At 46.5% G+C, this 24,821-nt stretch overlaps 1 protein-coding gene across 1 annotated transcript in view; it reads right to left on the reverse strand.

The window, feature by feature from the left end:
- MYOT (myotilin) overlaps window positions 1–9,265 on the reverse strand; it is a 17,245-nt gene extending 7,980 nt beyond the window's left edge. Inside the window, exons 1-3 of the mRNA XM_009869523.1 lie at window positions 9,195–9,265; window positions 2,724–3,317; window positions 740–890 (exon numbers count right to left, since the gene is read on the reverse strand). Coding sequence (XP_009867825.1) covers window positions 740–890; window positions 2,724–3,317; window positions 9,195–9,265 — 816 coding nt within the window. The remainder of the gene's footprint in view (window positions 1–739; window positions 891–2,723; window positions 3,318–9,194) is intronic.
- Between the last annotated feature and the right edge of the window lie 15,556 nt (window positions 9,266–24,821).

The raw sequence follows: 24,821 nt of genomic DNA on the forward strand, positions 1-24,821 counted from the left end.
CTCTAAACAGGTGCCTTTCTCCTGACGCTGGCCTTATCAATTTCATTGCACAAATTCAGAGACAGCTTGAATGGTGTGTGCTGGCCGAGAAGGTGGGCTAAGAGGGAAAGGCAATAGTAGCTCAAAGCCATCTTACTGCATCGGATGCCTTTCTGAAGTGACAGGAGATGCAGATGTTCTGTGGCCGCAGCAGATGCCAACAGAGAGAGTTATAGCAACAGCCTCTCTTGCCACGCACTCAGGCTTTCATCATGTACTGACCATGTGCTGCTCCTCTCCTGGGAATGGCCTGCTCAGGGCTGAGCCGAACCTGGCTCACCAGTACAGCCATTTGCGTTCTAGAGCAAAAATAACTGTTAAGAGGATACGGGGAGGAAAAAAAAAAAAAGAGTTTTGATGTAAATCTTCTGGAACCACACCTTTTACACTAGCCCTGAGGCATGATTAAAAATGGAGGCACTGCTGGAAGAGATGAGGGTTTTTTACATTTCTAACAGAAAAATTCAGCCATCTCACATGGAAAGAATATTCTGGTCATAAGTAGCTCAAAGAACTCCTGCTGGGATCTGTTGACGTTCTGAGTAAAAGTGTTTGGGCAGTGTCACTCCTCCATTTCCTTCTGCTTTCAGCTCAGCTTAGAGATTCCAGCCTCTGGGACACTAGATCTAGTCTCTGCAGCTCTGTTTGCACTGCTGGGAGTCAGAGCAAACTGGTTCATTAATCAGCAAGTTTCCCTTACCTGGTTGCCATTCTGGAGAAGGTTGTCTTTGCATCGGAGTTTCTTTTCCAAGTCCTGAATGAGGGCTTCTTTTGTTCCTCGAATTTCTTGGTCTGATGTCTTCTGCATAGAGGTGAAGCTAGCTTGTTTGTTGTACATTGGTTGTGAGTAACTACTCATGCAGAAAGAGAAAACAAAGTTATTCCCTTAGGCCTGCTTGACTGTTTACTACAGCTTCATAGAATATGCTCAAAAACATGAACCTGCTACCTAGAAACTGTGGTTCAAGTGAACCTGCAAAGCATTTGGGAGACAGAGATAGGCTAGGTGATGTGGTTATCACAAACTTAAGGGGAAGCATCATGGTTTAGCCCAGTCATTGAGTAGCCTCCCACAGCACTCGGACCAGTTTGCTGTGGGTGGCTCTTCAGCATCCCTATGCGCTCACCCAAACTTAACCCAAGCTAGGCTGGGTCTTTAGGAGCAACCTCCCACATAGCCTGATCCCGTAATCCACAGACAAGAGTCACAATCAAGTCTTAGAGTTAAATAGTAAACTCGATTCTGAAAGGAGGAGAGGAGCGTCCCTCAAAATGGGTCGTGAAGGTCTCCCAGAGGTCACAGCACTCCGTGCTGACGGGGTCGAGCCAGTTCGTTACCTGCAGCAGGGCCTCGTGTGCTGCAGTCATATTCAGCAATTATTTCTATTCAAAATCCTCTTCCTCTTGTCACCTGGGAATTTGTTCTGATGTTTAGAATAGGGTAGAAGGGTTGTAATTCTGGTATGTAGGTATGCTAGGAATAGCATTGCTTGGACTTAACAACCTGCCCAAGTCATAACTTAAAAACTTTAACAATTTGCCCAACAGATTACTATGTCTCATGTCCCCAGCTGTCTGTTTGTAGGATGATTAGGAAAATAATTCCTCGACTCACAGGATGTTGCATTTAAGAGCAGATTATCTGAAAAGCGTAATGAGGCACCACAGCCCTTTGCTCTGAGAACAAATAGCCCCTCACTGCACACACGTACCCCAGCAGTTACTCCAGACGTGTGCCTCACCCACACACGCTCCTGCACCGCTGTTAAGAAACGCTCCTGAGTGCCCCAGCCAGCCCACCCCATCTTACCTTTCTGCTTTTTGTGATGCAGGAAAAAAACACCCAGAAACATTCAGATTTCCTGAATGCAAACTGATGCTTAAACCTGAATTTATATCCAAGCCAGCAGGACCTCCCTGCCCCTGTCACCTTTCTAATATCCTTGGCCGAGTGTTTGTTGTATATTCTACACTGACTTTCCCCAGGACCTCCAGCTGATACTGGCAGGAATACAAGCTGGTGAGAAGGCAAGACCCATCTCCCTTTGAGCTCTCGCTGACCTTGGGAGATATTTGGATTGCAGCCCAAAGGCAAAATGATATAATACATATTCAGGAAAGAATTTAGTCTTTGGGCTGAAGGGATAAAATTTTCAAGTGGCTGCCTTTCTGCTAGCGCGTATCATTAATGCTAACTGTACTGTAGGTGAGCATAGCGTCCCACTGGGGTGTGGAACCTGAAAATACCAGGAATCTTCAAGTTGTTTCTATGTGGGAAATACTACTGCTTTCCCCCCGCCTCCCTGTTCATAAGCTGAGAGAAATTCATTTGAGATGGTTGTCCATCTGAATACCCTTAAGGAAGCGATTTCCACCAAATCAAACTAAACTGTTCAGACTGGCTCCAGAAAAGCTGCACTGCGGCCCGTGACATGACAGCTGTGCAGTTTTAATTCCTGGTGGACACTCATCTCTCCCACCCAGACCCCAAGGGCAAGCGCTCAGCCTCCTCACCCAGTTCATGCAGAGTCCTGCCTCAAACACCACAAGTCAACGAGAGTGACACCGCTGGCTTCAGCTGAGCTGGTGGGTCACTGGGTGGTTGGATTTTTGGGATGGTCAGTGCACGGGAGAGGCCAGGCCAGGGGAAAGCGAGGGGAGGTTAGAAGCCTGTATGTACTTACTGAGGTTCCATGGGAGAAGGCGTTTGGCTGTTATAGTCGGGCTGCGAGGGTAGCACTGAGCACAGGAATGCTGCGGGGGATTGGTTAGGCATGGATATAAGCCGTTGCCCAGATGATGAGCTAGCAGGAGACTGCGCAGATGCAGGTGTGACGGGGTATGTGGATTCCTTAGGGGCACTACAGGAAGGCGAGGAGAGCGTGATCGAAGAGCTCAGCGATGACGAGGAGGAGAATTTCTGCCCGCTTGGGTTACGAGGCTGTATGAGAATGGAGGACTGTTTGATTTGTCTGCTTGACTCTGTAGAGGCTGCAGGTCCCGGAGGCTGCTGTTGCCCTTGACACACATTCTTAGCCTGGATAAAGTGTTTTGGACGTTCGTAGTTAAACATGGTTGGTTGGCACATAGAGGAAATGGATGGGAGATTAGGGACACTCATAGGAGAGGTTTCGCGGCTGTCCTGGGTTTTTGTTGGTGATAACTGGCTTTGGATAGGTGGCTGGTAAAATCTAGGTGGTGGATTTTCTTGGCTGGGCTCCTGGACAGAATAGAACCCTTGCCTTGCAGAATAGAGACTTTCTTGGTGTGGATTTTCCCTTAAGGAAGACAATACAGACAAAATAAATTGTACATCAGCATTTCAATCACAAAACCACTGTGCTGTGAGCAGTCACTAGCAATGGAAAGAGAAGTTCAGGCAACTGACAATTAAATCTTGAGCTTAAAATAAAGAGATTTAAGATGGATTAGAACTATTCCAGAACTCCACGAACATTTTGGATTACAATGGCAAGTCATGCCCTCTATCCAACCCGAGTGCAGTGCTCACCACAGCTATCTTATCTGCAAGAGCCCAGTAAATTCTAAGAAGAAATACCAATTGGTTTATTGAGACAACGCACCAGCTGTGTAAATCTACAGATAACAGTAGATACTACTGCTGAACAAGGTAATTTGCTACATATCATCTTAATCAAAGATCTCAGGATCCTGCAGTTTTGTGCCCTGTCAAATCCTGCTGTTACTCGGAGAATGGGCTATGTGCGCTGAGAAATTCCTTATGCCATAGGGAAGCGTGAAACTGGTTCCACCTTCTTTTAAGCCTAAAACTAAACCTTTGTAAAACCAAGCATCCTGGTTTCTTCTCTAAAAGTTTTTCAATTCAGAGTTCTTTATATCCAACTGAGATTTGGGATTGGCATGCTTCCCCATTTAAAGTGACCTGCCCAGAGGTCCTGCATTTATTTTGCAAGTCCTTGATTTGTAAATCCAGGATTTCCATCAACTCAAAACCCAGGAAAGTTTCATTAGAGTGAACCGAGCAAGTTTGTTAAAACTGACAGACAACTTCAGCTGCAGGATAAATAAATGACCCCCTCCAGAATAAATTTAAAGTTACTAATTTAAAAAAAAAAAAAAGAGGGAGAGACAGAGAATATAAATCCACACAGTTACATGTGCTGGAAAAAATTGTAATCTTGCCCCACTGAGATCAGCTGTTTTGCTGCTATATATACCCAGTATATTGTATTCCTCCCGTCAGAGAGCCTGAAGAAGGGCTCCACGAGGTCATAAATTCCCGTGGGGGGAGATCAACCAAAGACATTGCTTTAATTTTAAAGATTAAGAGCTTTCCTTTCCTAAAGGTATTTATCAATATCGGTTGTAAATTAACTGCACGTAAACAGAGGTTTTCTAGTAAAAATTCCCTGACTTTCTGCTTGTCATGCTCTCAGAATTTGAAACTGGCTCAAATTTTTTGGAGCGTGTCCACGCTGTGTTCTCATTCACTGGTGCAGAAAACTTGTCGAATCTTCTTTTTACACCATTTTTATGTCACTGCCTGTGTAAATCTGAATTCATGTTACCTACAGGCTGTGTACAGCAGTTACTTTGCTTTCCGGAGCGCTGCACTTCAGCAAGATGCACAGATTCGCTTCTCGCAGCAAGGGATAAGTGACATTTCCCTCCCATCATTCCACCTTGATTTGCATGGGGGGAAAAAAAAAATCCAAAGAGACTTCTGACCTTGCAAGAAAAAAGACCCAATAATAATAGAGACACTTCGTGTTTGTTGGGTTTTTCTCCCCTTCTCCTTTGTTGCCTCCCACGTTACCGCTGACACCGCCGCACCTTAAAGGGACATTTTCATCCCGGCACTGCCCAGCGCGCTTCGGCGGCTCCCGTGGAAAAAAAAAATAAACTAAAAAGAAATAAAACAACCCCCAAGAGCAGCACCTTACCTACAGCCTTAGGAGTTGTCACCTGGGCTCTCCCCGGTATTTCGGGCAGGGACTCCCTGAGGCCGGCTGTCCCGCTCGCCCTCTGCGGGGCGGTACGAGCCCGGCGGCTTTAACGCGCCGCCGGCGGTGACCCCGAGCCCGGCGTGTCCCCCCGCCCCGCTGTCACAATAAGAGTCTCCTCCGGCTCTTCCCCAGCTCCCGGGGACGTCCCCGTGTCCGGCGGGAGAAGGGCTGAGGATGCCGAGAGCTGCTGAGCAGAAAAGCGGGTGCTCGGGGCTGCCTGACCCTACCAGCCGTCCGGGAGCGGTACGGGAGGACTCCTGCCATGCGCTTAAACAGCCCTAAATCCCACCTCGTTGTGCCGGGGAAATGCTTGTACTAGTTGCCTCTGCAGCGGTACCACTCGGTTACTGCTTTTCAGGCTGTGTCCTTAACGGCAACTCGAAAGCCAGACGTAAATGTTGTTTAAATAACTCCCCAGCACTGCCCACACCTTCCCTCCAGTACCGAGATTAATGACGAGCGTGTGTATGAACTGACCTAAACTGAAAAACACAAATCAAATGTACCGGTGTCTTTGGTATTTTGCCGTTCGTAAGCATTATTACAGATGTTTACTTGAACTCAAAAATGCAGCTGCGGTGTTTTCACCGCAACAGCAACAGATCCTGGCTGGCTCATTGTGTGATTTGTATCCCTTTAATCAAAGGTTTCAATGCTTAATTACGTCTTAAATTACCATGATAGTGTTTTAAGTATCTGAATTACACTTTGGCAACTCTAGCCTAATGTGCACGCTATTGTTTTCTAAAAAAACCAAACCAAAACACAACCCTCTTAAGTAGCGCAGCTCATCTGCGAAGGGTTTTACAGTTCCCTTTTCTCTCCCTTTCACTGCCCCGGTGAGTGTTTCAGCACAGCGGTCTTCAAGAGTTAATCCACGTTTAGTGCTTGTATTTAAACATCAGCCCATCGTTTGTGAACTAAATCTACATAGCAGGTGTTAATTGAGTGCTAATTTATTTAAATTCTTCATTATGAAAGCGATTAGGGGATGTAGTGTGTCCCTAGTTGTTAGAGAGGTTATTTGCTTTTTAAGTAAAAAAACCAACCAAACAAAATAAAATCCGTAGTTTGCACAGAAGGAGGTGAGTACTTAAAAAAAGAAAAGTGAAGCATGATCGTTTGCCCTGTAGGAAGCTGTGAGCATGTTAAAGGTCAGCCTCTGTGCTCAGACGGGCTCCCTGGCTTCCCACGGACTTGGGTGAGGGTGCAGTGCGCTGGTTTCGGAACTGAACTTGGCTGCGAGGCATCAATTTAAGGAGAGCTTTATGCACCTAAAAGGCTGGACGCAACTAGGACGACTTGTGCAAAAGAGAAGAAATAAAAAACCGTGAGATCCAGAAGGTAGGGGAAAAAAAATTTGAAACCCCCCTAGAAGCTGACCTGACAAGAGCAAAGGAATAAATCTCATAGCCTGTGCTGGGGTAACTTAATAGTGCTGTGGCCAGCACTGCGAGGTGTTAGAAACCAGCTTTTCTGCACCGCTTCAGTTTACTTTCTATGAACAGTGACCTGATCGAGTTCTCCTTAGTTGCTTAAGTCATACAGCATAAAATGTCTAGAATCTTCTGCTGACTTGTTAAGGAATCTTAAAAGCTACCTGCAAGGCCTGGCAGCACTCTTAGTGCCTGATGCCTTTTCTTTTTCTTGGATTAAGTTCTTTTAATAAAGTTACTCATCAGTATAGATTTTGTTCTGCTTCTTCAAGCTGCTGAGAAGGGCACCGCAAACTGCAGATATAATGCTCTCAGAAAGGAGTAGCTAGTAGTGACTTGCATTTTCTTGGTTTTGTAGAGCAGCTGTTGCTAAGCAATAATTTGAAGAAGTATGAGTATAAGGAGTTCATTTTATAGTTATTCCCAGTAACAGCTTTGTTCTGTCATCCCTGTCTTTGTCGGTAATTCTTTTTGTTTCTGGTAATACCGTTGGAACCACATACTCTGCATGAGAGAGTTATGTGGGTAAATGTGCCTAACAAGACAGTTATTGTACAGCTAGTCATTAGAGATGATTGCTTAGTTTGAGGTAAAAGCCACTTTTACAGTGTTGGGTACCATTCATAATGATGTTTCAAAGCACATGGCAAGAAAGCTGTGTTCTTTAAATACATTTAAATGATCATACATGAGTGTATCTAGAAATTGTAATAGTTTTCTCTCTGTATTTGAGACATGTAAGTGCCTTCCAAACTCTGGTTCAGCACTGCTGTCGATCAAAAGCTCTACAGCTCTGTACACTAGTTAGTGTTTTATATAAACCAAATTTTAAAAAGCTGTTCCATAGCTGATTTTGGTGGTTTTATCAGGTACTGCGTTTCAAACTAATCAGAACTTCAAAAGCAAAACCACAGCCACGGCTAACTGGTACTGCTGCAAGCATTAAACTTTACAGGTCAACATTCTAAGCGGCAAGTACCATGTAAAAGAGCTTCCCCCACAGGTTAGAAATGTCAAAAATACAGGCTTCCTGCTGCCTTTGAGAAATCTGCAGAGAGGTTGGAAAACTAGTCCTGTTGTAAAAGGACAGCTAGCAAATGTTTCCTACTGCCCACATTCTTTCCAAGAGGTAATTATGCCAGAGATTTTAGAAAAGGCTTTCATTTTTGCTCAGCAAGCAAGTAAAAGTCTGCCCTCATTTAAAAGAGTCATCAGGTAAAAGTGACAAGTGATGCAGTGCTGGGCTGTGTTAGATGCTCCCAAGCAAACAGCCTTATGTCTAGGTGTTTAGGCCTGGGGTAGTTGAGCGTGGGTTGATTTAAATATGATACTGCGTTCACACTTTGGCTGGTGATGTCTGAAGGCAGCAAGAGCACATGCACAGCTTCGTTGCGGGCTGCGGGCAAGCCCTCCGCAGCTTTGTGGTGCTCCTAAAGTCCCTACGAGTACGCTTTTGCCAGGGTTTTAATTCTGCAGTGGGGTCTGCTTGGGGTCCCAGCTGATTTCCCTGCAGCAAACCTGATTTCATGAATGGGCTTGAAGCTACAGCCTTCTCTTAGCGAGGTAACTGAAGCAAACCCGTTCATACTTAGTGATGGAGCAAAAAAATGTCTGGCGCATGGAGAAATCTATATTGAAATGTGATCTTTCCTGTAGTGAATTTGGAGGAGGGTGTTCAGAATTGTTAAAATAACCTGTTTAGTTGAAGTGGATGAGCACATCCAAAAATAATCTGTAGCACAGAGAATGCTCTGTGTCAGGGACAGCCATTCATACGCGCTGTAACAGTATCGCAGCAACGCGAGCCTGGCATTCAGCTCAAAGAGGAGACACACGTCTGCCTCATAGCTCTTGCCTTTACAAACGAGACTGAGGAAACTGCTCTGTTGCGCTGGGCTTGGACCCCTTAACTGTCACCATTTGAGGTCTTTGTTATGCCTATAAAGACCTGAGAAATACTACAAAATCTGGGATTCAATTGCTCAGATGTGTGTTCTGACTTGTTTTGTTTCTCTGGAGCAATTAAACAGGACGACTAATAATGCAGTAAGAAGCTACTTGAGAGCTCTATTTGGGCCAGAAATTGGGTTGGGTTATGTTACAAGATGGAACATTTTATTCTTGGGAGAAAATGTCCATCTTCTGGAGTGGAGAGTGTCTGTGCTGGAGCGCAGGACAGTTTTCATTCTGTCCAGTGGGTCACGTGTTCAGTACTTTTCCTCCACCGAGGGCTTTGCAGGTACTATCTGCACTGTGCTTTACAGGATATTGAGTTTTATTGCTGTCTTCCAGAACGGGAAACAGAAAACATGAAGTGATCCTGCTTGGCCAAGGCTACAGAGGAAGGTGGCAGCAACAGAATTGTACCTTGAAATTTCCCAGGTACTGTGATCTTTGCCTCATGCTCTGCCGTGGAGCCAAAGGTCTCCTAGAGGCTAATTATTTGGGGTGATGCTTTAAAGCTATGTTCAGAGAGGTACTTCTGAAAATGCCATTAGGCTCCCACCTGAGCCTTTAGATAGGTACATACTTTGCCAAATTGAGTCTGTGCTGTTCTGTGGCTGGGCTGGTGTTACACATTGCCATTGTCACGCGAGCAAACAGCTTAGGTTAGTGGACGTGCATGTTTCCCTGTCGGTGTGTGGGGCGCCGATTGTGTTGATGGGGTCCCTGGAAAGCTTTTCCCTGAAGCATTCTATAAAACTAACCCAGGGATGCGACTTTGCCTTACCACAGCGGTGCAACCTGAGGTGAATTTTCATAAGTTTCATGAAAAGGTTCAACTTCACTCTTGGAGTTCATCTGGCTGAAGTTTGTGGCTTCTGCTCGACTGCCCAGCCCTGAGGTCTCGGTGCCATAGGAGGGCGGGCCGGCCACGTCTCGGTCCTTGGCTCCCGTTTGGCTGTTCCTAGCGAAGGTGGGTTTCTTCACAGTGACTTGCACAGCTGGTCTGCGGGCAGCGCCGGCAAAGCTTTCCAGCTCTTTTGCCCCTGGAAGTAGAATTGTCCCCAGGTCAAGCAGGAAGCAATGGTGGCTCACCAGTACAGGGATGCTGCAGTAGCAGGGGAAGGGAAGCTGCTCTGTCTGTCAGGGTGGATGAAACTTCAGCCTGCCTGGGCTCTGCACAGACCCAAGTCTGCATTAGCCAAACCTGACTTCTCACCAGGGCCAGTGAGCTCTGGTTTACGTGTGAGGGGCTGTTCTGTTTGGAGATGGCTTTTGGCACAAGCCAGAGAAGTCATGTGTTCCAATAAACAAGGTGTGGATGCAGCCAGTGCTGGGCCAGTCTGGAATCCCTGAAGGGCTGAAGTTTGGGGATGAGACTCCCCTGTGAGAGAGAACATCGTCTCTGCCTTGTCAGACTTAACCCAGGAGGAAAAGGGGCCAAAAGGAGAAATGCAAAACAACTTGCATCCGGCTATGAGAGATACCCAAGCAGACTGCATTTTTAGGGCGTTTCTCTCCTCCTGAGCCTACAAAAGCATTTGAGTCTGGCTTCTCTTAGGCAAATATCTGTGACTCTGATGTTGAGCAGCAGCAAATTGTCTTGTGCTTAGTTGCTCAGCTCAGAAACCCATGTGCTTACCGGGAGAAACAGAGAGATGTGCACTGGATGCCACAGATCCAAATTCATTTTCGGCAACACATTTAAATGTCCCAGAGTCTTCTGGAAAAGCTTCTGTAATAACCAGGGTGCAGACTTCCTCTGAAACAACAAATTCAGACATGCCGTTGTGCTATAAAAGTCAAATGTCAGCTTGGAGGAATTAGTCCTTGCAGAAGTTAGTGATGGGGCAGGGCAGCAAGAAAGTGCAAAAAAGTGATATAAAGAGCATAGGAAGTCAGGGAATTCAGAAGGACCAAAGCTGAAGGGAAAATCTTTCTTCCTGTAACTTTAATGAAACAAGACACAAGTTTTGGGTTGTTGTCTTTTTTGCTAGATTTCATCTTCTCTTGTACAAGTTTAAACACTGGAAAAGATTATAGGTCAGAATGGTTGGTATGTTTTCCCTTAACATACAGAGTACTCTTCATTGATTGAATATAAAACAGATGATACCTTTTTCACGGTGCTGTGAAAAAAATCAGGGCCTTTCAGGTGCTTGTGTCAAAAGGAAGAACTTGAAAGCTCTTAGCCTGACATTGGGTGCTATCTCCTGGCTACCTTTTGAACATTATTGTTTCATCTTGAATGAAGAAGGAAAAACTAAATGTGGGGTAATTAATGGGTGAGACGTGTAACAAAAGCCCTGCAGCGTACTTACCAGGAACTGCTGATGAACAAGCCTCTGCTCAAAATAAGAGAAAAAAATAAAATTAAATAGTTATAATGTGAGAATGGAAGAAGGACCTTCAACCCTCACTCCCTTTCCCACCTCAGCTGTCACCCCGGTTACAAAAGGACCTTCTCCCTTTCATCGGGAGAAATACTGTCTGGGCACAGGAAGCTCGGGTTTGGCTGAGGAACCTGATGATACAAACAACTCTCTGCTCAGGTGATGCAGAAAGAACTCCACTGCCTTTGGAGTTGCTTGCTGTGAATTTCATCCACTGGAGCTGTGACCTCATGCCTGTGAGTATTATAAATTGTTTAAAATGTACTTTTTTTCCCCCAGTAATTATAATATATGGCTCAGTGGTACTTTCATGTGGTGCCTATAAACTTACCTTTGCCTCTGTGAACATGCACGACCTCCTAATTTTTGTAGTGGTTCTTGTTCCTGTCTTGTCACTGTCCCAATAAAATTAGTGTACCTCAAACAGGAGTAGCAATACCTACTTTTTCGTAGCACTCGGAAATCAGCAGAATCTATTATCCGATCGTACTCTCTGTACCAGTGAACCTGTAGGGTGGGTGTAGCACGAATGCGACATTCAAATACCACTAATTGACCCTTTGTAGCTCTTATGTTTTGTAGACCCTGGAAGACGAAAAACTGGTGTTAAGCGGCTGACATAAGCATTTCCCCACTGAAGCAATTATTTTGGAATGATATACTCCTCACTGAGGAAGCTGTTCCCATACCCATACTTTTATTTTACTTAAAATAGTTTATTTAATTTTAAATGCATTTGCAGTCGGTTGTGAGCTGAGATTTTTTTCCACTTGTAGACCATATAAGGCTTTATCTTGCTTATGCATTTAAATAAAGATACAAAATGCAGGAAAAAAACATCTACTCCAGTGGACACAACATAATAAGAGCAGTTCCTATGAGAGGTTTCCACTTCAACCTCCTTTGTAGGAAATGACACGAATTCCTGTAAGTGGTTCCGTCTCTCTGGATCATTTACCAATTAAGATGTTAGTTTGACAGCATTGTTAATGTAGCATGCTGGCTTTTTTGAATTGTAAATGAACCAATACCAATATTCCAGCCTCAAAATACCTTCTGGTGGAACATGAAAACTCAAAATCTAATGTTTGCAGAAGAAGCCGTGTCATTCAGCCAGCCTGTGCTCTTTACCTTTGTAAATACAGGTGTGTTTCCATAGGCAGACCCGGTCAGGCTCGCTGAGGGACTCTGCATCTGTATAGCAAAGGAAAGTGATTTTTATAGCTTGAGTTTCTCATATGCAGAAACCTGACTGTGTTGCTGGCACTTTGCTTTGAAACAGAAGAGGGCAGCCCCTCAGTTCTCTTAGCAATTCTGGCTAGGGAATCTTCCAAGCTGGGAATCCCTTTTCCAGAGCTTAGGGTCCAGATCTTGACGTTCATGATGACCGTTGCTGAAGATGTGCTTGAGCTGACCTTTGCAAAATATTTCTATAATACTATAAAGAATAATTCTGAAAGTGTGAAACCTACTCTTTGAGGGTCAATAAATAACTGAATTAAAGTGTTATGACTGGTGAACTGAATGGCTGTTAGAGACTTCATTTGCTGAGGAACCAAAGATGAGCCAAACATTGGTGGCTTTCTGCTTTTTCCTAGTGTGAGGGGAAAAAATAAATAAGACAGGATGGATACAGAGACTTTAGGAGGCTGAGTATACTGGATCCAACAATGTTTGCACTTACTATGACATTCCTCTGGCCCTGCCAGGGTGCTGAGACTTGCAAGGAGGCTTGGCGTTCACCCCAAGAACCTGGAGAGACAAACGCAAATCAGCATGTGTTTAGAACTGTCTCCTTTTCCTTAAAACACAGTGGTGGCTCTGTTCTGTGAACTGAACGTGTGCTGGTTGGGGAGCAAGAGAAAATAAAAGCATCCTTGGTATTTGAGAGTAGGCTCAGGTGACTTCCAGAGCATGGAGACAAGGTTAGCCAAGGTTATTGAAATGGACCTTTGTAAAAAACCCAAGTCACCCATGAAAGGTGGCTCCATGATGGAGTTAGGGTTTTTCTCTGGATGGACGAGTCTAAAGAAAACCCTTGTTACTTTGGCTAAAGTGAGAATCGTACCTCAAAAACCAGCTACCTTCTCACATAAGGGCTGTAGCATAATGGATTGACACAAAAAAGGTAGTTACTGGTGGCTTCTTAGCTTATAGTGGTAATTAAAGGTTTATGGATTTCAACTTTTTTTCTTTTTTTACTATGGTAAGAGAGATTTTTCTTTGTGGAATACTGCGGGCTGGTGATCCTGCTTTTCCTGGGCCCAGCTGCATCAGTAAAAATACCAATCTGGGTAAAGAACTTGCAGCAGCACCTTTGTCATGCACTCTGCTTGTGGAGTGAACATGAAAAATGTTGCTGCAGACTGAGAGGCAGCAGTGTGTGTGAGATGTAGAGACAGCGTATGTGTTTCTTCAGGGTCTGGATCCCGTGCTGGATGCTCCTGATTCCCTGTGGTGTTGTTTAGTACTTACAGCATTTGTAGCATGGTACATGGAGTAGCTTAAAATGTGAGGTTTTCTAGCTGACTGTCACCCTGTCTTAGCAGAGATGCAGAGAGGTGCATGGTGTAGAGATATGGAGGCACCTCAACAGACTGGGATTTAGTTACTTCAAACAGGTCAGTAGGCTACTAAACCACCCATCTCATCAGATAAAATCATTATGTGCATCTGAGCTCGTCAGAAACTTTTCTTAGCTGTCTGGTCCCAATAATTTGTTTGATATCTCTTATCTCCTTCTCCTGCTTCCTGTCACTCCCCCAAACAGTCATAACCGGTTAAAGTGAAGGCTGTTTTGCACGGTGTAGCCGTGGGACAGCTGCAGGCAGCCACGCCAGACAACGGGCTGCCGTGAGGCGGCCGGACATCTCTGGTGAGAACGTGTCGCTGTGTGTCTCATCCAGACTTGCAGTATGCTGCCCTTGGCCCTGATCCAGCAAAGCGCTTACACACGTACTTGCACCACCCATGGCTTTCATATTTCTGTCTGTTGCTCTTGAGTTATAAGTATCTCTCAAGCAGTTCCAGGATGGCTCCTGTCCAAGGTTGTGTCACATGGCCCCCGGCAGGGCTGTGCCATGATGCAAGGGCTGCTGGATAATCCAAAGCCCTTGGAGGTGGGAAGAGGGCCTGGAAAGCCGATGTTATTGAGTTTCCCTGGGTTCCTGCCGCAAACCAGTCCTGGCTGTGCTCCGCCGGAGATACCGGCGATGCTGTTTGCATTGCCTGTTTGCAGTCTGTCAGGTAACGGTTGGAATATTTGGTTTTCAGGACCTGTGAAATAGGCTGGAATTTTTTAAATTTTTTTTTCCTGATTTTGTCCCAAAGACAAAGGGTGGTGAAAAATCAGACATGTGCAGGTTGTGAACAGAGTTTCTGAGCCAACATAACTACTTTAAAGGTCACCTCACATGACTGAAACAGAATCTATGCCTCCCTTTTTTCTGTACGATAAAATACTTAATTCTCCTGCAGAAATGCCACCATGCTTGGTTGTTCCACTCTGTCTCTGAGTCCATGATCAGTCTGGAATTGGGCAAGACATGCACAGAAACAGAAGGCAGGGATATGCCCCTCAGAGTAAGTGAAGTGGTCAGGGTGGGACTGTAGTTTGACACCGAAGCGCAGTGAGGTGTTCCAGGGACCTTGCTCAGAAAGGTTGGGCGCACCTTCTCTGGAGCGAGAAGCAAGATCTCAGAGAGAGGCTGGTCTGCTGAACTGAGTAAGAAAAAGGCAGGGATGTGCCCCTCAGAGTAAGTGAAGTGGTCGGGGTGGGACTGTAGCAGGCTGTAGTTTGACACCGAAGCGCAGTGAGGCGTTCCAGGGACCTTGCTCAGAAAAGTTGGGCGCACCTTCTCTGGAGTGAGAAGCAAGATCTGGGAGAGAGGCTGGTCTGCTGAACTGAGTAAGAACAGCTTCCGACAAGTTTCCAACCCTAATAAAAGAGGCACTGAGCTTTAGCACTAAACAGGAATAGCACTATCTTATGAATCTGTGCTCAAGAGAGTTACTCATCCTAATAAAAGAGGCACTGAACTTTAGCACTAAACAGGAATAGCACTGTCTTATGAATCTGTGCTCAAGAGAGTTACTCAGCCACAGGGCATTAGTTCCTCGATGTGATGATGACTGCTAAGACCTTCTGACACGGCGGAGACCATGGCCAAAGACGATGGCTGGCAAAGTTGCAAGTGGAGCTGGGCTGATGGCACAAAGCACACCAAGCAGTCAGCGTTTGCTTAGGAAGTGCAGGAAGCTACAGATGTGATGCTGCAGCTGCCAGCGCTTGAGGGAGGCTAGGCCAATCTCTTGCCAAAGCAGGTCTTACTAGTTCAGCTAAGAGGAGACCCCGTCATCGGGAAGTCTGTTAGTGCTTGTGGGTCTGTTAGCTGCTGTGGGTGGCTACTGTTTAAAGCAGAAGGCATCCTTGAAATCCACGTCGGTTGTGCCACCCTGGATTGTAGACAAATGCACCCTTTGCATGGATGTTTTATGTTAGGTGCTCTGCTCCCTTCTCATGTTCTTGCATTTCACAGTTTGCTTGTCATAAGTGTGTTGGATGTTAATATTGGATATGGATGAAGAAGAATTCATGGGAATAGATAAAAAGCTTTTAAGCTTCGTCACCGAACAGTCACTGTTTTAGTCTGAATTGCCTGGTTTTGTTTAAGACCTAGTGACGTTGGGGCTTAGAATATTTAATAAACCAGGAGACTTTCAGGTGTGCAAACGTGGTGGCAGGTGCTACTTTACAGGGCAGAGTGAATGTAGGAGAGTAAATGTACTGAGACCACTCGGATTCTGACTGCAACGCTGACTGGCCCTGCTACTACTGACTGGTTTCACGTGGCTGCGACAGCGCGCTTCTGTGCGAGTGCAAAGCTGTCTTGTGTGTGAGGGTGTATGTTGCCGTCCAACCTAACAGGAAAAATGAGAGGAGGTCATTCAGCTTCCAAGAAAACACTGAAAGGTCACTCTGAGAGAGCTGTTTTCTCTCTGATCTGTCTCATTTTCTTTAAGTTATGAGTGATTGCTTCAGGCTCCTTTAACTGTCTGTTTTCAGACTTCTGAGATCCCAAGTCCTGCCGAGCTCCTGTGCACGACTCCTCTGCCCACGTCTGCCTTGCTAAGCACAGAGGCTTTCTGCAGCAGGTCAGTGGAAATGTCGGCGCTGTGCAGCCTCCGCCCTTGAAAGAATATATAGCCAAGCTTTTACCTTGGTGAGTCATTCTAGTGGTCCTAGTGTCTCACGTAAATGTCAGCCTTTACTTAGTGTAACTCTAGATCTTTGTGAAGAGGACAGGATTAGACTCGGCCAAATGAAGAGACCAAGGACCTTTGCAACCCAACACCAGAATGATTACAAGGTACATACAGATCACACTGTTGACACAAACCGTAATGATGACACTCTGGCATTACCTGAATAGTTGACATGGCTGCAGAATTATGCTATATGCAACACTAGGACAAATTTAACATGGGGTTAGGAAAGTATTGAAGCTGCACGGAGCCCTTTTGCCAGGTGTTTAGATCATGGAAAACCCATGAAATCTGTTTTAGGAACAAAATGAGCATCTACTGGATCTGAAATATGCTGTGTTGCAAAAAGTGTGTGTACAGGGGGAAGGAATGCTTTCTAAAACACTTAGAAATGAGGCAGATCTAGACTGCATCCTCACATTCATGTACCACCATGTCTTTTATTTAAAAAACAGGCTCAAATAGATACACAGAATAACAACCTTCACTTGGTTTGAAAGTGATGCATTTTGCAAGCCATCTGCATGAACCTGATGGTGTTACTCATTTTCCTAGAGGTGTTCAAGCTTTTGGGAGTGTAGGCAGACACTTGGATATCTTGTGGCACTACCCAATACAGCTTAATGGCAATAGGGATACAGGACTGCAAAAAACGAGGCTTTCCCAAAGGCAGTGGGCTGGAGAAACCTCTTCTTCAATACTGCTAAATGGGGAAATTGTCACCACTTCAGTAGAAAGCTTTTTGGTTGTGAGTTACTCGGTGATGTGAATATGGGATTTGAATGTGGCTTCTCTCTTGCTCCTGGGGGTGTGAATAACAAGACTTCTGTAGGAAGTGAGAAAAGAGTGATTTTATTTGTTTCTCTTCCCACACACCAAGGATCCTGAGGTGACCAGTTAGATTGCAGGGAAATTTGTGATGGTTTCCAGTTATGGAATGATTTCTTAAAATGACTGCTCTTTGGGTGGGGAGAAGGGCACATGTGCATTGGCTAAGATATTCCAAAGAATTACCAAATAGCTGGAGGAGGTTAATGTAGCCACTGATAAGGTATTTACAGAAACTGTAGAATCCTGATTGGGTGTGGAGCTTGCCGAGAGTCTTTCTATACTGCAGAAATGAAGCCAAGGAAGCACATTTCGAAGACCAACTTTTTGTCGTGTATTTTCAGAACCCGCAGCACTGAAGTGTGCTATTTCAAAGGTTTGTTTTCTGTACATTAGGGTTTTAATGCCTCCCCCAAACAGGTAGGATTTTGAGACTTGCATCTCAAAAATTGTGTATGGCGCAATACACCATCCTGTGGGCATTTCCATACATGCCTTTCAGGAACAGCAGAAAGGTGTATGGGCTTTCAAGGACAGGCTCCCTCTGGGACTTCCAAGTGCAGGAAGCAGCACGGCTGCTGAAATGTGTGTGCTGTGCTCCATGCTTGAAAGTCTTTCCTAAGCTTCAGGTAAGTTTGTCCATTGTACAAAGAAGATTGTTGCAAGGAAAAGAACGTCAGCAATCTGAATGTAATAGCATCGAGGCGCCGGTAGCCTTAATATAGGAAAAAAGCACTTTCGGTAGCTTTAATTTTGGAATTAGTAAAGCATGTTCCTGACGAGATGGTGAGCATTTGCAAACACACCCTGTGCGTGGCTCACGTGGCTGGGAAGACTGTGGGATGTTGGTGTCTGCGGGTGATGTGCAGGGGTGCAGGTGCTCAGGCTGTTATTGCTCATGGTACATGTCCTGCTCAGACTGCAGCAGGAGGAGGTGGGACCTCTGTAGGTCTCCCTTCAAATCACATCTTGATTGCCTTGGAGGTCCCTCCTGGCGTGGCTCTGGGGCCTCCTAGCGGGGTCCGTTCCGTGCAGCCCTCCGGCACCCGCTGCCAGAGTCCCGCTGCTCATCCAGCGGCTGGGAACAGCTCTCAATCCAGAGCTGAGGGTGAATTAATTTTATCCCTCATATTACATGCCTCTTCTGAGTACAGCTGTTTCTCAGGGCTGGAAAATCCTGGCTTACCCTCCCCTTATTTGGATAACAGCTGAACTGCTGACAGATATCGGACACTTGAATCAAACTGGAGTTCCTAGAACCAAGTGACTAAATCCCTTTTTAAGCACCGACATTAAAAGACACCTAGAGCTTATTTTAAGAGATGCTAAGCTTCCACTTGAAATCATGAAGCTCCATACTTGTTAAAGTGAGCAGATTCACGTCATTTGCTTCCTTTCTTCCCTATTAAAAAAACCCCCACCAACCAACCCTGCCTCACTTCTTCGCATGCCAGGGCATTACAGGGGTGGGGAAGGATTTTGAGCCCAGACTGCCTGACACGTGAAGACTGCAGATCCTGGGGAGTGCAAGTGCATGAAGACTCTGGTGCCCGTGGCTCTACCCTGCAAGGTATGTGGAGATGTGAGTAAAGGAGGTTATATTTGTGGGGTCCCTGGGCATCCTGATGCACCCACCTGCTCTCTGCTGCCTGGGCCATACCTTCGGCATTCATGTTGCCCAGGGACATCCCAGTGGCCGTGTTTGGCGGTTGAGGGTCCTCTGTGTGGACCCTAGGGACAAGTGATCAGCACCGTGGAAAGAATGGTATTTCAAGAACCTGGTAACTGCTATTTCTGCAGTTAGGATGGTATATAGTAAAACAAAGCTAGACAAAGTTATTTCATGCAAGCTCTGGGGAAATACCTGCAGGCTCACTGTCTCATGGATTACTGCTTCCTAACAACACTGTGTTGTCAGTGTTCGGATCAAGAGCTGATGCACTGGGGCAGTGCTGAGCTGCTCTTGTCTGGTACAAATCTGGGACCCACCTTGCCCATCACTTCCCCTCCTTGTAGCCACGCAGTGCCAGGAGCAGGCAGCTCCTCCTGCTTGCATGAGCCTGGCTGTGTGGCAAGGAGGGGATAAATCAAATTCCAGCTCTCCCTTTCACTGCTGACCTCTGGAGGATGCTTTCCCCATTCCCCCATGGGTACCTGCAGTGAAAAATGAAGCAAAGCCTCAGCCTTTAATACATAAGACCACCCACGGTCTTTTTTTTTTTTTTTTAACTAGGGATTATCACAGTATGCTATTCAGCCAGCAAGTAAGTTAACCTCTCCACTCTAGAATACAATGATGACTCGCCTGTGAGTCATAAGGAGGATTAGGCTAACGGGGCCAAAGAGGCGAGAGATCAGTCTAGCCAGCTCCATATTTCACGTGGGGCACACCTTCCAAGGAGGTGGCAGTGCCGTTCCAGCAGGCTTAGAAGATCAGAATTGTGTGGTCAGCGCATGTAACTGTGCGTGACTCATGGCTTTGCTATCCAGGGCTCCAGGGATGACTTGCTGTTTCTGCTGTCCCTGGCTGTGCCCTTACGTTTGCACTTGCTGCGGAAAGCAGCACGTGCTGATCTCCGCTGTCACCAAACCAGACCTGTTACGTATGTCCCTCCTCCTTCAGGAAGAGGGAATTTGGTGACTGCTAGCACGAGATGTCTTTACTAGTAATTACCAAAATGGAGAAAGAGCCTTTTCTGTCCTAGACCCTCTTGCTTTTACTTAGTCGATTTAAATTGTTTTGGATAGGAATAAAGAGAAAGTGTATCCTCAGGTGGACACACATTCAAATGGGACATCTGTAGACTGACAGCAGTAGCTAACTTGCACTCAGAAGCAAATAGGAAACTGGGGGAGCTTTTGCAGAACCTGCATGCTATTTTTCTCAAAGTGCAAAGCAGCATGTGCCTTCTGTAGCTTCTGTCACTTCTTGTCACACAGGTGTCTTGGATTGGTACATCCCACAGCGTACCCTGACTGGGGATCTAATGCTTTTGCCGTACAAACTGATCAAAGCTGGTGGATCCAGAGATGAACCAAAGCTTCTGAGCCCTCCTGCCCTCTTGCCCTACTGCATGTGAGGCCCCTGAGCTGCCTGTGCTCTTGCTATGCAACCGAGAAGGCTGCAGTGAACACGGTGAGTGACTGAATTTCATGCGCCTTGTCTGATCTCCAGTGCCGTGAGAGCCGCTTCCAGCCACTGCCCCAGGCGGGGAAGCCCGTGCGCAGGAGCAGCAGTACAGAATCCTTCAGGCTACCCGCACTGTGCTTTGTCACCTCCCATCACAGTGAATTTTGAAATAAATATCTTATCCTAGGCACTGCTGGAAGCTGCTGCTGGAGGCTCTGCTGCTGTCTGGTCTGCCCCCGCTCCAGCGTGCCGAGCTGCTGACACCTGCATCGGGCAGTGCCAGCGCTTCCACGAGTGGAACGACATCGGTGGGTGAGATTTGGACTTGTACAACTGAACAAGAAAACCAGGATCCCCCTGGAGAACGTGTGCTTGAGGGGAATGTTATTTAAAGTTCTCTTGTTTCTGGTTGACATGCCAGGAGATGTTTTTAGCTCTCTCGCCCCCTGACAGAGGAGTGTCTGTCGGAGCTGCTGGGGAGGGCCGTCCCGCTGTCCCCACGATGGTGGCACAAGGATCTGACCAGAGGCACCTCCCCTGGGGCAGCGTGCCAGCGCCATGCGATTCCCCCGCAGCCATGGGGTTTGTGGTGGGCACGTGAACCACAGGGCCAGCGGCTGGCCCCTCACCATTGAAAAAAAAAGGGCGGGGGATGCAGCTGATGGCAGCACAAGGAGGGGGTTTTCAGTCATTTTGGCCTTGCGTGGCTCTTGCAGAGTCTGGAGGGCTACTGTGCTGTGGGGCAGGGCTGGGCTCTCTCAACTGGTCACTCTCAATCCCATGTCTAGGCCAAACTCTCTCTCTGGTCACTTCACCAGGGAATCTGGCGCAGCTGTTAGCATCTAAAAGAGAGTCTGTGTCTATGCCAACAGCATTGATTCCACCAGCAGAACTCATGGTAATTTTCCAAAACTTCTAGGACCCAGAGTTCATCATATAACCAAGTGTGAAAGACCTACAGGGGTCGGAGCACTGTCATCCCATCGCACACGCTGCGGTGTCACCATGAAGCTCAAAACAGAGACTGACCTGTTGCACTGCAAAGCATGGTAAAAAAACTGTTCCAGCCTCAGAACGTTTACACAGAGCATAAGTCATGCATGCGAAGTGCAAATAATCAGAATATCGCTAAACATTGTAGTTCAGAGGCGTGTTTGTAGAACTGAGGTGTAGCCTTTGAAGCAGTTAAAAGTGCCGGTTCTCTAAACCATTATAATTCAAGTTGCCTAAAGTAAGCCATCCCTGCACAGTCAAAAGGAGCTTTTTATAGGGAAATAATTTTACAAAGCCCAAGCCCAAGAAAATTGAGCTGGCAAAATACATTGCATAAAATTAAATAACTTGCGCAGATGTTTCTTGAGTGAGAAATAAGCATGCACCTGGTCTAATGGTTATTTTCTGTCTCTAGGAAGAATCAAGACTGGACTGCTTAAGCTCTCACAAACACCTCTTTTGACAGTGACATGTGCCGTACCCCGCGGCCAAGCAGGGGAAAAGGTTAGTCTAACAGAATAGCTGGGGCTTTTGGGCTTCCACAAAGTACCGTGTGCCTGGTTTATGCTAAGCAGTGAACTTTTCATTGTTGGGGAGCCCCCGTGCAGCCTGGCCATGGGTTGTTACAGCCGAACTCCCTCCAGGAAACATGATCAGTCTAATTTTAACTTCATGGACAGCATTTGATATGGAAGCAGCTGGTGTCGTACAAATCTGTAGGCCTGTCGAGCAACCTGAGCGTGTCGCTAAAACAAATATGTTCATTTCCACCCGAAGGCAGTCTAGAAAGCCAGGCCTGAATTTAGCTTGCACTTGACTCAATATAAATCAGAGCTGTAGCTCTGTAATCATAGATGTGCAGTACCCAAACTCTTAGATTTTAATGCCATTTCATTAGAAAAGTGAGGCATGACTTAAATATTTTTCTTGCCCTGTATTGCATTTCTTGGTTTACAACTGATGGGAAGATTTTCTGGTCATACTCTTTCTGTTCCCCTCTTGTGAAAAGGTTTTCTACAGTGAAAAGTTTGTCTAATGAAAGCCAACAGTGGTCTGAGCCTAAGCTGCTGGTGGTCTCTTGATCTACTAGATGTCATGCTAGTTGCTCAAGAGTATATCTAGGCAATGATCTTGGTGGCTGCTCGGATTGCCATCTCTTTGGCAGCTGAGACACAAACTTGCTGGGTAGAAAAATCCTAAACATATAGCAGGGCTTGAATTGTCTGTCTACTAGAGAGTGACAGAGATACCATTTCTGCTAAATGCCAGCTCAGGTGTCCTGTAAACGAGCTGTGCTGCTTAATTACTGGAAAATCTCAGGAAAACAGAAATGCCTAAGCTTCTGCATATCCAGCTGCTCTGGAAATGTTTCACCTGTCAGCATCCAGTGCTGTGTCTGGGTGGGTGTGAACTCTGGCTGGTGCTGCAAACGGAGTCTACAGCAGCCTGGGCAGTCAGCGAGGGGTGGTCCTCTGAGAGCCGCAGCCTTTGGAAATTAGGAAATGATGATATGAAGGCATGTGCGCAGTGCAAGGCAAGGGAGAGCCAGGGCTTTGTCTCTGCCTGCCTTCCCTGCCAAAAGAAACTCAGCCCGTGTCTCAGCTGAGTGTCTTGTGACCTGTTTGCCTCTTCTCTCAGCCCAAGACACTGAATGAAGTATTGATGGATTGGCTGCTTGCAAAGTACCCCGTGAATTAAATGAGATGTCTGAGGGGGCAGAGCTCACCATGGCTTCACCCCTTGTACACGTGCTGTGGAACCAGGATGCTCTCTGGTCCTTTCTTGCTTTGGAAATGAGTCTTTATGGCTATCCCGGGTTTGAGGGTAAGAGATGCCCGTGCAGACAGGAGGACTGAGCCAAGCACACTCTGGGGCTGGAGCTCCTGGTTTGCCAGGATGCCCAGATGACCCCTCCTTGACGAGCCAACAGATAAGAGCAGAGCTCAGTGGGTCAGAAAGGGGAACGCTGCTATCTGAAATCGAAAATCATATCTCTGCCTCCCCTCCCCATGCCCTGAAAAGCTCTCATGTAACCTGAGGACATGATTAGTATGCTAGAAATTAAAATGTTACTCACCTCTCTAAACCATCAGTTTGGTTTTGGGGCTCTTGTTGCCAGCAGCTTGAGCCAGCGCTGAGTCTTGAAGTGGAAAGTCTCCTCTCCACGGCTCCCCCCCGAGCACTGAAGGCTGTCTGGGGTGGTGGGTTACATTTCTAATGGCCAGATCTCTGCTTGTGAGTGATGGCATGGCGGGAATGTCAGCTGTATGGGAATAAACTGCAGCAATTTATTCTCTCCAGCCTGTTTGAAAGTCAACAGAGCACCACCATTAGCTGGAACAAAACAGGTCCACTGTTGTGACATACAGCTCTGGCTAGATCTGTAGTTGCTGATAATTTATCATGCTCGTTGTCCTGAGTGCTGGAAAGGTGCCAGCTCAGGTCGATTGTGACTCTCTACATTGAAAGAGAGCCAAGAAGGAGAAGTGTAGCAGAACTTCGTTTTCTTACACAGATCTGGAATGTGAAGAATTTCCCATTCACTTGGGATATAAAGAAAACGTGAGCTTCTCCCCTCTCCCCAAATGCTGAGGAATGCAAGAGTATGGCTCAGGTTCAGTGGAGCCAGTGGGTGTCTTTCTGACTCGAACCATTTCACGTTAGCATCCTCCAGGCTTGGCAGAAGAGCTGTGTAAAGCTTGGGGGAGATAAAGTTATTTCCTGATGATGGCAGAAGCTCAGTGCCATTATATGCTTAAATTTCAAGCAAGGTGCATTATTCAGCGAGGTCCCGTGCAGGGGAGGAGCTGGAACGAGGGCGTTTCTGAAGTGCAGGGTTGTGTCTGTGCCCAATGTTAGTAGTGCAGCAAGTTTACGTGTAAGTTCCAAAAGGCTGTCCTCCAACACACTGGTTAACAGCTCGTTTGGAGGAATTGCTTTGTGTAGATGCATGAAGGGTAGGAGGAGAGACTCCCATGCAAAGCTGCCCATCGCTCTGAGACTGTCTGTAAGCAAAATGGATCTCGTCTTCTGCCACAGCAGCTGAAGGCCAACGGGGCGTTAAACTGTTCAGGCTTGGCATGGTCAGCCTTCACCAGTTCTGTAACCGTGAAAATAACCCCAGCTGCTTTGCAAAGCCCTACCCAGCGGTCTAAGGTACGCTGAATTAGTTACCTTTTGTGGGGATTCTGGAGGTCTCCCCCAGATTCCCAGTTTGAAAATGTCCCTTGTCGTTCCGCTTCCTGCAAGCTCCTAAATTTTTTTCCAGTTACTTGCCTGCTTTGTTGTTGCTGAGTACCAGAAGCTGTGGGAAGAGGTGTAAATTACTCTTGGCTAGCTCTCCTGGCACTGTTGTTCATGGTTATATCCTTTTTTTGTGTGTGTGTCACTACAAACTGTATTGAGGCCACTGGGGCCTGAGGTGGCTCCTGCCCTCCAGCATGGACTGTGGTGTGGGGATGCCCTGGGAGCTGCACCTGCTTCCCTTGGCTGTTTTTTGTCTCTCCAGTTCTCATCTGTGCTTGAAGACCTCTGAGAAAGGGGGCTTCAACCCCAGGAGCGCTGCTCTCCCCCTCCTGTGGGCAAGTAACTTAGATTTACTTGGGGATTTACTTGCATCCTCTAGATAGACAATCCAGCCCCAGGAATTTAAACTATTGTTCAGCTCTTGGTGGGGTAATTATCAGATGAACTTTTGATGCTGGCTTGAATGCAGGGGTGGTGGGAAGAGACTGGCTATTCCAGTCATCTTAAACCCTTCCCAAAATGGAAAAGCAGCTGGTGCAAAGGCCACAAATGCTGAGGG

Source organism: Apaloderma vittatum, unplaced genomic scaffold (genome assembly GCF_000703405.1).
Source record: "Apaloderma vittatum isolate BGI_N311 unplaced genomic scaffold, ASM70340v1 scaffold6525, whole genome shotgun sequence".
NCBI lineage: Eukaryota > Metazoa > Chordata > Aves > Trogoniformes > Trogonidae > Apaloderma > Apaloderma vittatum.